This window comes from Callorhinchus milii, unplaced genomic scaffold (genome assembly GCF_018977255.1).
Source record: "Callorhinchus milii isolate IMCB2004 unplaced genomic scaffold, IMCB_Cmil_1.0 Scaffold5, whole genome shotgun sequence".
Lineage (NCBI taxonomy): Eukaryota > Metazoa > Chordata > Chondrichthyes > Chimaeriformes > Callorhinchidae > Callorhinchus > Callorhinchus milii.
Genome location: NW_024704746.1, coordinates 11,163,819 through 11,179,075, shown reverse-complemented (window position 1 = coordinate 11,179,075; position 15,257 = coordinate 11,163,819). Strand labels below are relative to the sequence as shown.

General features: G+C 39.2%; 1 protein-coding gene across 1 annotated transcript; it reads left to right on the top strand.

The window, feature by feature from the left end:
- The first annotated feature begins 2,495 nt into the window (after positions 1–2,495).
- Positions 2,496–8,875, top strand: LOC103180041 (regulator of G protein signaling 4). Its single transcript, XM_007895654.1, has 5 exons — positions 2,496–2,635; positions 3,679–3,786; positions 6,289–6,350; positions 7,896–8,062; positions 8,620–8,875. The coding sequence occupies exons 1-5, from the start codon at positions 2,592–2,594 to the stop codon at positions 8,812–8,814; spliced, it is 576 nt and encodes a 191-aa protein (XP_007893845.1). The 5' UTR covers positions 2,496–2,591; the 3' UTR covers positions 8,815–8,875.
- The last annotated feature ends 6,382 nt before the right edge of the window (positions 8,876–15,257 follow it).

The following is a 15,257-nucleotide window of genomic DNA, read 5'->3' as shown; positions in this document are numbered from 1 at the left end:
ATTTTCATTCAAACCTCACTCACTGAAGGGATATGGAAAAACGATCACGATCAGGCAGGCTTATTACAGAAAAATTGTACTTAGCTTTCCGAATACTTGGTTGCATTTATTTGGTTTGTGTTTGTATTGAGCGCTGATTAATTGGTATGGTGACTCAGAATGCAAATTATATTTGCTGAAAACTTGCTTTCAGCCCATCTGCCTTTCTGCCCTCACTCAACTGAATATCACTCCATTCCAGAGTCCTCACTTCGTTCAAGGTCCATCTCAAGACCTACTTTGTATATTCTGTGAAGCACTTTGTATTGCATTGCATTACCTTTGTGTGTTTCAGAGACATCCTTACTCATCCAAACCTTTTCAGGGGTTACAAAAACAATTCATCCTACAGTCATTGTTTGGAAGGATTTCCAGAGAATAAGGAAAGAGTGGTGCAAAGTTTTAAGGGGGAGGACCGAGAATAGATTTTCATCAAATTAAATTGCTTTCACATTCGTGAATTTCATTTCGCTTACACTCCACAGCCCTGACAGATGCTGCCAATTCATTTGATCGTACACCTACTTTTGTAGGCTGGCTCCTGAAACTCACATTGCACACAATCTGCCGTCTGTAACCTGATATTTCTATGTGATGGGAATTGTTTTGTTGTCATAGTATTTTTTTATAAACACCGGGGTTATTGCTGTTTAGAACATATAATAACCATCTCAATCAGATTTTAATTCACTCAGCTAGAGCTTGGATGAGGTGATTGTAAATAAATTAGTAGTGGCTGCCAAAGTAACTGCAAGTAACCAAGAGACAGAAAGCTGCAGCACGTTTCTTCACCATTATAATAAATTTCTCCGATCCCAATATTAAATAGCTCAAAGCACGGTGCGGAGAACAAGTTTCCCGAGTTTCAGATTGACCCAAATTCAGCCCAGTTCTACAATAATAACAACATCTAGTGCCCTCCACGCAGGGTAGCGTCTCAGATCGCTTAACAGTGGCGGAGCCTGACTCCGAGCCTGGTGAGGAGGTGGATGTAAGCATGGTCGAGAAGGAAGGTTTTTAGGCAAGACTTAACAAAGAGGAGCGAGGGGACAAGGCGGAGGCATTGAGGGAGAGTGTTCCAGAGTTTCAGGGAGTTGTGGCTGAAGGTGTGACCTCCAATGGTGGAGCGGAGGGCGCGAAGACAAGCAGGAGGCCGATACCAGTCGAGTGGAGGCGCCGGGTGGTGGATTGGGGAGTGAGGAGGTCAGAGAGGTAGGGAGGTGCCAGGGAGTGAATGGATTTGAACACGAGTGTGAGGAGCTTGAAGTCGATCCATTCGGTGATGGGGAACCTGGCCAGAACTGGTGAGATGTGGGTACGGAGTTTAGTTCGGGTCAGTAAGCAGGCAGCAGTGTTCTGAATGAGCTGGATTTTTTGAACAGTGGAGCTGGGGAAACCAGCGAGGAATGTGTTTGAGTAATCCAGGTGGGAGATAATAAACGCATGCACAAATAATCCTTGCATTTGATATCGCGCCTTATCGCTTTGAGACGTCTCAAAGCACTTCACAGAATATACTGTAAAGTGGATTGACTGTGTATTTTGTGGGAAATAAAAAGAAGCCCATTTTAGCACAGTAGTGCCCCACAAGTAGTCGTGGATTGAATGACTAATTTTTTTTTAAGCGATTCAGGTGCAACCTGAAGAGGGGCAAAGGCGGATGGGTGGAGGCAGAGTTCCATAGCTTCAGATGTAATGTAGTTCAGGAAACCAAAGCTATCCATGCAGCTCCCCCCCACCATCCCCTCTAAAATTCGGATGAGTCTAAGTAGTTCCATGTTTGATCGGTAGTATGATTTCATTTTTTTTTGGTCTACTCCATCTCAAGCAAATATTTCAAGCTCTATTTGTTTTCTAACAATTCGAGAAAAAAAAGCACAGACAGCTCTGTGATGTGTCAAGCAGATTCGGTTTTGAGAACATGCCAAGTCACGGAATAGCTGCAAACACTGGTAAAGATGCTTATTGTAGCGTAATAACATAGCAATAATGTCAAGCAGGAGAAGAATGTCCGTATGTCCATCTAGCCTACCCCTGTGCCATTTCCTGCAAGATTCATGAACAGTATCTACCTCTCAGTCTAACACTGCCGAATGATTATAAATTAGGTTTAATTTTTGTAAGATATCACAATTGATCAGTAAACCTGTTACGCATTGAATCAGAACATATTACAGAAGTCATCTTTTTTTTAAAATCGGGTTGAGCTCTGAGCTTAGGTTTTGTGTAATTCCTCTTTGGGAAAAATAAACAGCGTTATCGCACACACATGGTGTGGGGGGATTAAAATCCAGCTAAAAAAAATGTGGTTTTGCAGCATCCTGGCTGTTCACTTGTGCTGTCATCGTCACCAATGCTAACTGACTGCAGAGGCTGTTATTGGCCAGTCAGCTGGCTTCTGTCCATTAAGCCTACAATATAAAAGCATTCAGTCTGAGCAGAGCTAGATCAGACGCCTCAAGATATCGAAGTATAAGTCGAGACTGTCCTCAAATCACCAGGCGTGAACAGAAACCGATTATCCTTTAGGAAAATCTCATCTGGAAATCAAGATGTGCAGAGGACTAGCTGCATTGCCGGCAACTTGCCTGAAAAGGTAAATCTTTCATCTTTTGTAATCACCTGAGTGTACACTTACTTAGTTACCCCAAACGTGGTTTCAAATCGCATAGCATGCAGCCATTTTGCGATTTTTCTCGCTATGCATTCAAATTTAAATCATATTCATACGAAAGAGACAGTGAAGTATAAACTGTTGAAAGCTCTGTGGTTTTATCTGTGTAAAAAACAGTTTTAAAAAATTGTTGTTTGAAAGAATCTCTGCTCTTCACAGTATAGCAATGTATGATCCTGCTGCAATTCTAGTTGTGATAATATTTGCTTGAATAAATTCTTTCTCATGTTTTAATACACCTTCTTGCAAACAAAATGTTATTGTTAACCAAACTGTTTCTGGTTGAGTATTGACTGATGGCAACACGATTTTGATTAGTATAGACCTGGCATTTAGCCTAAATATCAATATAGATAATATCTTATAGATAATAAGTGCTATGTTAGTTATTGTATGTCAGGCAACGTTGACTTCCATCTGTTATAAAATAATTCAGGACAAACATAGACTTTAGGTTGGAACAGTGAAACATTTGAAGATTGTCAAAGAGCTATCAGTAAATTTAAAGCCTGTATTTTGTAGAAGTGGGGAGGGTATCAGTGAGTTAGCCACTAGACGGGCCTTGAGTTCAAATCCAACACAGAGTGATAGAATGAATGTCTCCTCTGTCTGCCCTGTATCATACAAATTTGGCTAATCTCAACACACTTTGTGATGGGTATAATTTCACACCACAAAACAAAACTCTTACAGTGGCAAAAACCTGGCTCAGTCTCATTCAGCGATGTTGGGGTAGAACAGGAGGGTTGCTGAATCCCCATATTGTGTCCATTTTCCAACACTAATATATCTCACCTGGATGAAAGCGAAATTCGTCCACAAAACCACACCATTAATTGTTTTGTTTATATATATATTTAATAATAATCCTTGCATTTGTTATAGCATCTTATCACGTCTCTGAGACATCTCAAAATGCTTATAGTATATATATGTATACTAACTCTTACAATACTTCCTCACAGTGCAAAAGATATCAAGCATCGCCTTGGGTTTCTGCTCCCTAAGCCTGAAGCACCATGTGATCAGAACTCCACTTACAATAAAAAAGACAAAAACGGGGCAGCTCAGAGGTAAGCACGTTCTTCCCAAGATGATTCTTTCTTTACTATACTTGAAAATATAATGTTGAATTTCTTAGTGCCGACATACTTCTGTCATTGATGATCTCACACACAGGTGGCACTAGAATTGTGTCTCTCAATAGCAGATCGTACTTTTGTCCCACACTGATTGATTTACCAAGGGCTCTCCTAACTCATTCTCGACAGATTCATCCTCGCTTGTTCTCAGGGCTGTATACAAGTGTAATCTGTTGTTGTTGTTATTGAGGAGTGAAGTATTTGCCTTTCACTTCTTCTTCTTGAGGATCTACCCTTTTATCTATCCAGCCACCCCCTCCTACCCCTTTCCTTTTGATTCCCGCCTTTCCCATTGCACACTCAGCCCTGACTCATATCCTCCCCTGCCCATGACCCATTCCTGCCCTCCTCCTGCTCCCACACCACAAGTAGACCAATATTGAAGGAGTACAGTCATCTTCAGAAAGGTCTTTAGCAATCGCTGATCTTTGTCTAACGAACGCCATTCTTTAAAGAGTGGTATTGTGCTGAGTCTGACACTCAAGTTTTCCAAGTCTGGACACAGCCCCAAGTTGTTGTTCTGCGAGAGACTGAGGCCAGTAGAAATCTCCCAAAGTTATGGGATTTCTATCAAATTGCTTCTTGTGTAAAAGGGTGAGAGTTCTTTGTGACAAAAAAATAGACAATATGAAGGCAGCTCCACACACTCAACTATTTAAGAGAAAACACTAAGTTACAAGAAAAACAATACAACTTCTAGTTTAAGCTTGGTCAAAGGATCAAGCCAAATTCCTAAGTTCCAGCCTCACAATGCCCTTCCATCAACTGACCACTAAGGGGTGTATGTATCCTTGAAGTCAAAACGCAAGGAATCAAGTTAATTGATTGAAACAAGTTAACCCCCGTTGATTCCCCATGAATCAGTGATTTGCTGGCTAGCAGATAACACTGAGAGTATTTTCGTGGATTGGTCTGCAATCTCCTGGATTTTAAACAATCCATAGCAAGCGTGTGAATTGAGCAGGTCGATTTGTCATTGTGGAATCCTGTAGCTCAGTGGTTAGATCACTCACTTTGCAAGTGAGAGATCTGAGTTCAATTCCAGGCAGGGCGAAACCTTGGGCAAGTTTCCTTACTCCACACGCCTAATAATAATCCCTCCAAAAAACCAAAAACAATAATTAAATTGGTCATTTTCAATCTACGACTGTTTGTGGGACATTGCTGTGCGCAATTGGCTGCCGCGTTCGCCCACAAATATACAGTCAATTTACTTTACAGTGTGTTCTGTGAAGCGCTTTGGGATATCCTCCCGACGTGAAAAGCGCTATATCAAATGCAAGGATTATTATTGTTATTATTATTATTGAGGAAATGCTTTCAAGTGGTCATTGTCAATATCATCAACAACAACAACTTCTATCTTCTATCTATATTCTATCTATATCGTGCCCTTCAAGTGGGGCAGCGCTTTGAGGGGCTTTATCTTTCACCTACAAAATACACAGTCACAATACTTCACAGTATATTCGATGAGGTGCTTTGAGACACCCCCCCAATGTGAAATGTGCTATATCAAGTGTAAGGATTATTATTATATCATTAGAGTGCTCAAAACCAGGCAATTAAACTGTGTAATATTTAACAAGTGCATCCTTTACTGGTTGCCTGTTCAGTGGAGTCAGTTTTATTTTCTGTTTGTCTTAGTGCAGTGAGGAAGTCTAAAGCAAGCAAGATGACATATTGCTTCACACCAAATTTATGCTGCCCTGACAATGAAAGCTTTTCTGGTTTTTATTGTAACAGCAGGAATCAATGAAGATAAACCTCACTTATTGTGTTATTAATTGGAAAGATTTATTATTTGTGCTGGCAATAAAAACCTCAACTTGCATTTGTATAGGAAAATATCTCAAAGCTTCTCACAGATAGAGCTGTGTCCAGTAACCCGGGGAAAAGCCAATTAAGAAACCATTAACAACAAAAATTAACAGCAATGTCCCTGAATATTCTTCAGCTCTTTCAGTTGCCAGTTTCCAATGAAACAAATAATCACTGGGATCATGATTACCACTCTAATAATAATTCTTGCATTTGATATAGCACCTTATCACGTCGTTCAGACATCTCAAAGCGCTTCACAGAATATAATGTAAAGTGAATTGACTGTATAATGTAAATATTAAGTTGTAATAGTATAATGAATGTGATGAAAAGTGTATATTTTGTAGGCAAAACATTACAAAAATATATTTTAAAGAAAATTGCTGCATTTCCTGCATTCTTTCTCATTTCGTGTAAATGCTGAGAAGGAATAGAGAAACGTGCATTTATTCTGGTTAATACATCATTTAAAACACAAGCTATTATATTTCTGATTTAAATAGCAGAGTGATTGCATTTATTTTATATTTCTTGCCCACCGGCTTGGGGAGACTCAGCTGTGAGAAAAGTCAATTTCTAATGTACCTGTCACTCATTCTCGTTTCTTAGATTGTGTTATGAAGAAATCAAGAAGTGGAGTGAAACTTTGGAGAAGCTATTGTCTAACAGATGTAAGTTATTTTTCTAGACATCCCATTTGTGTTGTTCATCTATTAGGTTCATTATCTAACCATGCATTGGCCAGATTCTATGTGTACCAATACATGGGTATAACATTCATCAAAACACAGAACTGTATTCTGAGACACTCCTGATACATTGCGCGTGTTGTCAATGACCAAAGACAAAAGGGCTTCTTCTTCTGCATCTTCCCATAATGGTCGGGCAAACACTTTTTTTTACTGCAATGAGGTCCCTTTAAAGTAAAAACAAGCCAGTGACCTTTCATGAAATAAAAACAGATTCACATAGATTTATCTGTAAAGAGATGAAGGGTATAGGCTGTCCCATTGTAGGTTAGACTATGTCATGACAAGCAGCAGCTGCCACTTCATGTGAGCCAAAGCACGACTTCCTTCCCTACTGTCTTACGACATGGGACTCAGTGTTTCATTTGGATGTCCCTGTCTGTACAGCAGTCACAAGACGAGCACTGCTGTCCCTGTGTCAGTGCAAGATGTTCCCATGCCCCTGGCCTGATGTATGTATAAGCAGCCAGCCCTGAAGACACACAAGAGGGGTATTTGTTTATGTTGTCAGCTGTCCCGATGAGCAAAAGCCAGATGGGCTGCTGTTACTTAAAATCTGGGTAACCGGTTCCAGTCCTGAGTTCTGCTTCCCATCGTTCTCCTTAAACAAGGTCACTCTCAGGGTCATTTCTGATCACGTCCATAAAAGAGGAAGCCTGTAGAAAGATGCTTCTGCATTTGTACATCATGCTAATTGTTCCAAATACTGCTTGAAGGAATCTGCTTGAGTGTAAACAATTTGGTTTCTTAGACACCGCAACAACAACTTTCGCTTATAACTTTCACATAAGGATGAATGTCTAAGAGCTCTTAATTGAAAGCAAAACTCAGTTTTATTGACAAAGTTTGTTAACCAATTGATATACAATGTTTTAGTTTAAGATATAAACACAGACTGAACAAAAAAATAATCTCACTCACTTTAAAATGTTAACACACTTCCTACAGAATAGAGAATCTTGGCATTGTCAATTCTCAGTGGTGCCTAAGCACTTAACCTGTGGAGTCCTGTAGCTCAGTGGTTAGAGCACTTGCTTTGCAAGCAAGACACCTGAGTTCAATTCCAGGCAGGGCGAAACCTTGGGCAAGTTTCCTTACTCCACACGCCTAATAATAATCCCTCCAAAAAACCCAAAAAATAATAAATTGGTCATTTTCAATCTACGACTGTTTGTGGGACATTGCTGTGCGCAATTGGCTGCCGCGTTCGCCCACAAATATACAGTCAATTCACTTTACAGTATATTCTGTGAAGCGCTTTGGGACGTCCTCCCGACGTGAAAAGCGCTATATCAAATGCAAGGATTATTATTATTATTATTAACCAGTTTTGTTCATTAAACTCGTGCCAGAATACAGTATATTCAGTGAAGCACTTTGAGACGTCTAGACGACGTGAAAAGCGCTTTATCAAATGCAAGGATTATTATTATTATTATTAATAACCTTTCTTATCTTTTTCACCAGATGGTCTGGCAGCTTTCACTGAATTCCTGCAGTCAGAGTACAGCGAGGAGAATATCGAGTTCTGGCTGGCCTGTGAGGATTACAAGAAAGTCAAGTCACCTGTCAAACTGGCCGCCAAAGCAAGGAAGATCTACGATGAATACATCGCAACTCAGTCTCCTAAAGAAGTAAGTCAGTAACAATGGAGTAAGGGACACTATTTCTATCAGAACCAAAGTAACTTTATATTAAAAAAAAGCAATCCTTGAATTTGATAAAGTGCCTTTCACGCTGTTAGGACATCTCAAAGCGCTTCACAGGATTCATTGTAAACTGTAACGAGTGTGTATTTTGTAGGTGAACACAGCAGCTAAATTGTTCCACAAACAGCCATGACGTGATTACACTTTTATCAATTTTAAGTGCGGGAATTAGAATTCCCGCACTTAAAATCTTTTATCTTAAGTTTATTTTTCAGGGCAAACGACAGGGAATGATACGTATTCCCATCTTGAGCACTCTCCCAGGGCCCCTATAGAGCACTTCCAAGGATTGGTGGCGCTCCCTTCACTGAGCCTTAGCCCAAACTCAGGAAGGTGTCTTTCTTAAGATGACTTTTGAATTAAAATATCAAAATGCAACAGAATAATTTGACTGTTTGCAAAAAAGCAATCCTGCTCTGGCATCTTAATACGGCGTAGAATCGGTTTACTAACATGCTCTTTTAAATTGTTTTGCTTCTCAGGTTAACCTGGAATCTCTGACCATGGAAGAGACCAAAAAGAACATCCTAAAGCCAACCCCTTCGTGCTTTAACGAAGCACAAAGCAAGATCTACAGCTTGATGCAGAAAGACTCTTACCCCAGATTCCTCAAATCAAAAATCTACTTGGACTTAATAAGCCAGGCCTCAAGCAATTCACCCCGATCACATGCCTAGTCTACTTTGAGAACACAAAAATATATTGGTTGCTGTGAAAGTCTCACTGGTCTAATGGCTAGCTAACTAATGAAAGTGTCTAAATTATTGTCATCGATGGTGGTTATTGCAAAGAAACTTAACTTATACGAAAAGAAAGCCGCACTTTAATCTCCTGAGAAAAAAGGCAGGATTTTTTGGTACCATTTACCAAAATATAATGATGGAATATATTTAAAAATGTTGATTTACAAATGCTTTTTTTTTCGCGTTGCACATGTTCACTTCACTGCATTTAATGGAGATTACCTCTTATTGAAGTCAAGGTACACATTTATGTATTAAAGGATATAAAGTAAATTCAGCACTTGAATGGTTACATCATAATGTTTATCTTATTATAAGCAAGATTTTATTCAATTTGTTTATCTATATCTAAATACCAGGTTTCGAAGACAACGTTCTTAGGAAGACTTTGATTCTATCAGCTCTTTATCTGCCAAGATTTGGTGATATCTTATGTAAACACACAGAAAAGTAATGTTCCAAGCTGTGATGGCTCACATCTAGAGAGAAATATTTTGTCCACAAATATTTATGGTTAATAAGCCAAAAATGTTAGCGTACCATTTATCTTGTGGTACAATAAAATGCATATTGCTCTACTGCTCAGTCCAGCAGAAAACATTTTGGGTTTGAAAATTACTCCTGAGTATTTCAATGTGAGATTTGTAACTACAAATGCAACATGCCACAAAGCTTCAGCATAAAATGTCCTTGACGCATATTGTAGTAGCAGTTAACCATTCTGTAATTTTGCGTGGGATTCGTTTAGAAACTTGGATTTCATTATTTTAAAACTATGTGTTGTAAGACAATGGTAAACTGATCACAAATGGTTCTTGCAATAAGAGTCCACAATGGGGAAGATTTCACACAGTTGGTGGAAGGAGCAGACTTGTTGCTCATTCTACAAGCATGCAATCTGCTCTTAAGTTCTCGGCCTACAGATATAAAAAAGGCAAAACAATTGTTGACCACATGTTCATCATGGAATGTATTGTATCTCAAGATTAACATTAAGGCTCGTTATTTTTATATGCGTAAGATATAGTTTTATTTACTTTGAGTTTGAGTTACTCGGACCGGCTGCAGGGTAGAGTGCAATGTATCTCAACTAACTCGCACAGGGGCAATATTTTATGTACAGGTACATACCTCAAGAATTGTAAGGGATGATGTCGTATGAATGCCATTTGCTTGCCTCACTTTTTTTTAAAATCATGGTTACATGAATGTCTTGATTTTGTTTTGAATACTGAAATAAAATTATGTTTCATATTAACGCATCGGTTTGTATGGCCTTTTTTTTTAAATGATGCTGGCGGTTAAGACAGCATGGCTGTTTGTGGGACACTGCTGTGCGCAACTGGCTGGCACATTTCACCCACAAAATATATATACTGTAGATATACACTTTACAGTATATTGAGACTCTTCAATGATGTGAAAAGGCTCTATAGCAAATGCAAGGATTATTTATTATTATGAGTGTTTATATTTTTGTGTGAAGCTGTTCAGAGTCACACATAGTGGGAATGCAATCCTCCCAGCATGATAGGATATTCCTAACTCTAATAATCATGATAATTCATGCATCGGGAGGCCACCTTAAAATGCTTCACATGATTTCCTGTAAAGTACAGTGAATGTATTTCGTAGGCGACGCAGCACTCAATTTGAACATAGCGATGTCCCACAAATGAAGCCATGAAGTGAACGACCAATCTTATCAGCGAGCTGTATGAGCTGCAGAGCAGCTGTTCCCGAAACTACTCTGAAACACAAGGTCAATGAAATTGCAACAAACAGGGTTGAAAATACAGGATTCACAAAAGATCTGTAACCATGGTGGAATCGTGCCTGTAACCGCCAACCCGGCATTGTGACCTGAAGTGCGACTTGCCCGTTTGCCATCAGGTGTCTGTGTCAGTCTGACTCAGTTGATAGCACTCTCACCACTGGGACAGAAGGCTTTTGTGTTCAAACCTCATGTCAGGACTAACCTATCGTACAGTGCAGCACTGGAGCAAAGGCACTTTGTCAAAGTGCCGTCTTTACCATAAATTCACAGTTAACGATAACCTTTTTGCAGGATCTTCCTTCACAATTGACTACCTGGCTTATCTATAAATACTATCCCTACACTTGAGTCATTTTGGTATGATGAGTATGATCAGGCTATAAAAATACACAATGAAGAAAGATTAAGAGAATGGGTTTAGAGTAGATAGCTCCTGTGAGAGAACAGTGCCATAAACATTTGTATGATTCTATATTTTGTAAAGTTTCTTCTTCTTTCTCAATACAGCAGCTATTCGTTGCCGACTGAATTTAGTCACATTACTGACCTGGTAATCCTTCATGTCAAGATGTTATTTCCTTGTGGTGAGCTTCATCAGGTTTTATCTATCCCGACCCTCCTTGCATTTGGTATAGTGCCTTTCACATCGGGAAAGTGCTTCACATGGTTTACTGTGAAGTGGAGTGACTGTGTATATATATAATAGCCTTACTTTTATAAACTATTGAAGACATTAGCACGTCCCAATTGAGATTATCTCACATTTTAAATTGGTTGCACTGATTAACCGCTTTTAAAATAAATAAAAATGTAATTAATGAAAAGAATAATTTGAATACATATCCCCTCCCTCTCACTGATCAGTTGCCACTTTCTCTAGCTCCTCCCTTTCCTGACAACACCTTTCTGGATTTGGAGAAAATCCCTTTTAGTTTATAGCCAAACAATACAGCAATATGGTGGTTCATTCCTGAAATGTTACTCCTGAAATGCAATTCTTACCAACAGGTATAGGTAAGTAAACTCAAAATCTTGTATTTCTTTTGCTTCTTCCCTCACATGTTCTCTTTCAAACCAATTTTTCCCATCAAATTGAAGAGACAGAACAAATATGAGTCACACCAGTTTTCTCCCCCCCCCAACCCATGCACCAAAGTGATCAAAGGATAAAGAGAAAATTCAATGTTACAGATTTGGATAGGTCTCCATGTTCTTAGTGAATGTCACCCCATCAATGTTATTACAAAAAATATTTCCACAGTCCTCGCCAACTCAGGACATACTGTAAAGTGCAGTGACTGTGTATTTTATAAGCACAGCCGATTTCACACACAGCACAATGTCCTACAAACAACCGTGAGGTGAAAAACTTATTTTATTTGAGGAACTGTAAAACCAAATCCTACATTTATAAACCAGCATCCTCTTCCTGTCTTTACACAGCCATGCTGTCCAGTCTGTACCACACTTGGAGTCTGAATCTCCGACCTGAAAATTCTCAAAAGGATTTATTCCTACGCATTTCATATATAATAATAATATATTTGTTTGTTCCTATAATATGTATATTTATATGAATGAGGTACCCCTTGGTACAACTGTTGTCTTCTTCCTAAATTTATTATGACCTCATATCCTTGTGTTTTGTTTTCTTTTATGTTTACATCATGTATTTCTTTCGTACAAATAGTCCTCATCTGTGTGGTTTCTCAACATGAAAAGTAGGACAAAGTTTACAAAAACAGTGGGACAGATCCAAGTCGTTAAAGCTTGACTAAACTTGAAAAGCTAAAGCCGTCTATCTGTTTGAAGCCTACATCAAATAAAACCCCAATTTCTTTATCTTTCAACATTTATTCCTTACTTATTTTTTATTTGTAACGTTAGAATCTTTTAAAGGAGCTCATTTGTAAGGTTGGTGCCAGGATAGATCCGGAATACTTCAATCTCATACTGGCTCGATTGTGAAACAAGAGGCGGAAAGTTGTTAGGAAGTAACACTGAACTTGTACAGAATAATGCATTGGTCCCACTTTGAGAATGAGATTGAGTGCTGGCCTCTGCAGTACTCTGATGATATCTCAATGAGTTCTCTTGCATTTGATGTAGCGCTGTGTCTCATTGAGAGGTCTCAATTTTGCTTCACAGAATTTTCACACAAGTGCAGTAATCGAGTACTTTGTAAGTGAATGTGGCGTCCAATTTGTACACAGTCACTACACTTTACAGTAAATCCTATGAAGGACTTTGAGAACTCCTCCTGATGTGAAAGGGGCTATGTCAAATGCAAGGATCATTATCAGAACTAGATTGAAATTGATTGTGCGAATGAAAGATAGAGTTGTGTGTGTGTGATTATTTCTTGGGTCAAATGGTCATTTCGAAGCAGTGCTGAAAACATTCCTATGTGAACATTTATTATAATAATAATAATAATAATAATAATCCTTGCATTTGATATAGCGCTTTTCACGTCAGGAGGACGTCCCAAAGCGCTTCACAGAACACACTGTAAAGTGAATTGACTGTATATTTGTGGGCGAACGCGGCAGCCAATTGCGCACAGCAATGTCCCACAAACAGTCGTAGATTGAAAATGACCAATTTAATTATTGTTTTTGGTTTTTTGGAGGGATTATTATTAGGCGTGTGGAGTAAGGAAACTTGCCCAAGGTTTCGCCCTCTGCCTGGAATTGAACTCAGGTCTCTCGCTTGCAAAGCGAGTGCTCTAACCACTGAGCTACAGGACTCCACATTATGAGATGCTGACAAGAACCCTTCTCATAGCAGATTGGGGCTCTTTGTCTGCAGACGCAGCCTCTAATAACATATGTCTCATGCTTCAAATGCACTTGGGCCTCTTTCCTAGAATACATTGGAACTGTTGCATTGCAGCAGGCAGGCTATGGTGTGTGATGACCTGTTTTAGTCCCACAGGGCCATCTGCACAGTGCTGCATGTGCCTGCACTCAGATGGCTTTCATTTGAATGGCAAGCTGATACTGTGCCACACAGCAGGGCAGGTTTGTTGGCTTGACTGCTGCACCAGATGTTCCCATACTTTAGTTCTCTCTATAATTGCTGGTTTTCAGTATTTTAAAAACAAGGCAGAAAAAGCCTATTTAATAATATGTAGAAAGATTTCCTATTTCCAAGTGCTTCTCTAATTTCTCTGTGTGGTTTAATCACTTTACTGCCCATTGGGCAGAGGATGCTGTGAGCCAACATTTCAAAGTTTCTGATAGTCAGCCTGAACTCTTGTTATTTCAAATGTTACAGCAATAATGACAGACAGACAGATAATACTTGCATTTGATATAATAATCCTTGCATTTGGTACAGTGTCTTTCACTTCGGGAAGTGCTTCATAGGATTTACTGTACAGTGTAGTGACTGTATTTTGTAGGCGAACACAGCAAGCCCTTGGGTAAAGCAATGTCCCAGGCAAGTGAGTAACCAATTTTATCTGGGGGATTGCTGCTCAAGACCTAATAAATTGGCGGAACAGGCATGGTCGGCTGAATGGCCTCGCGTGATAATGTTTTCTCATTACTCTTTAAGAGATGCTGCTTTCTGAAGTATTATGAATGTCTCCAGACAAAAACATCATCTGAGGAACTAGAAAGTGTTATAATTCGTATCTGGAATGACGTCTATGGACATGTCAAAACCCTAGCAGACAGTGCCTGAAATCACCAGACTCCTGTAAGTTGGCGAGGACTGTGGAAATATTTTTTGTAATAACATTGAGGGGGTGACATTCACTAAGAACATGGAGAGTTATCCAAATCTGTAACATCGAATTCTCTCTTTATTCTTTGATCACTTTGGTGCATTGGGGGGTGGGGGGGGGGAGAAAACTGGTGTGACTCATATTTGTTCTGTCTCTGCAATTTGATGGGAAAAATTGGTTTGAAAGAGAACATGTGAGGGAAGAAGCAAAAGATATACAAGAACAAGCCCCCAGGAGGATGGAAAGTAACATTTATGCATGTTTCTGCTAAATATTTTGGAAAAAAACAATTAACGTCAGAAGAGAAAATAGATTCTGGATATAAATCCATTTGGTTAGACTCCTGTGGAGTCCTGGTTAGAGCATTTAACTTGCAAGAGAAAGGCCTGGGTTTGATTCCCGGCAGGGTAAAACCTTGGGCAAATTTCTTTACTCCACACACCTGATAATAATCCCTCAAGAAAAAAAACAATAATAAAATTGGTCACTTCAATCCACGACTGTTTGTGGGACACTGCTGTGCACAATTAGCTTCCGCTTTTTGCCCACAAATATACAGTCAATTCACTTTACAGTATATTCTGTGAAGCGATTTGAGACGTCTCAAAGACATAAAAGCGCTATATCAAAATGCAAGGATTATTATTATTATAAAATGTGCACTTACAGCACTGTAACAGTTTTGAAAAGTGTTGCTTTGAATAAAAGGTCTTCGTTCAATAGTACCAGTGCTTTTAAAAATGTGTGGGCAAAACTTTTGTTTCTACCAAAGCAACTTCTGCTTACTGTGATTTGAAGAGTGGGAGCAATGGGAATTACTCAGTGAAGACCTGGCCAGGACAGATATGAGATTGTTTGATGTTATCA

Bases quoted from the DNA above. Each gene is read 5' to 3' on its own strand.
- LOC103180041 (XM_007895654.1), top strand. From the start codon at position 2,592: ATGTGCAGAGGACTAGCTGCATTGCCGGCAACTTGCCTGAAAAG. The intron at 3,787-6,288 runs GTAAGCACGTTC...CTCGTTTCTTAG, and splicing joins AAAAACGGGGCAGCTCAGAG to ATTGTGTTATGAAGAAATCA. The intron at 8,063-8,619 runs GTAAGTCAGTAA...TTTGCTTCTCAG, and splicing joins CAACTCAGTCTCCTAAAGAA to GTTAACCTGGAATCTCTGAC.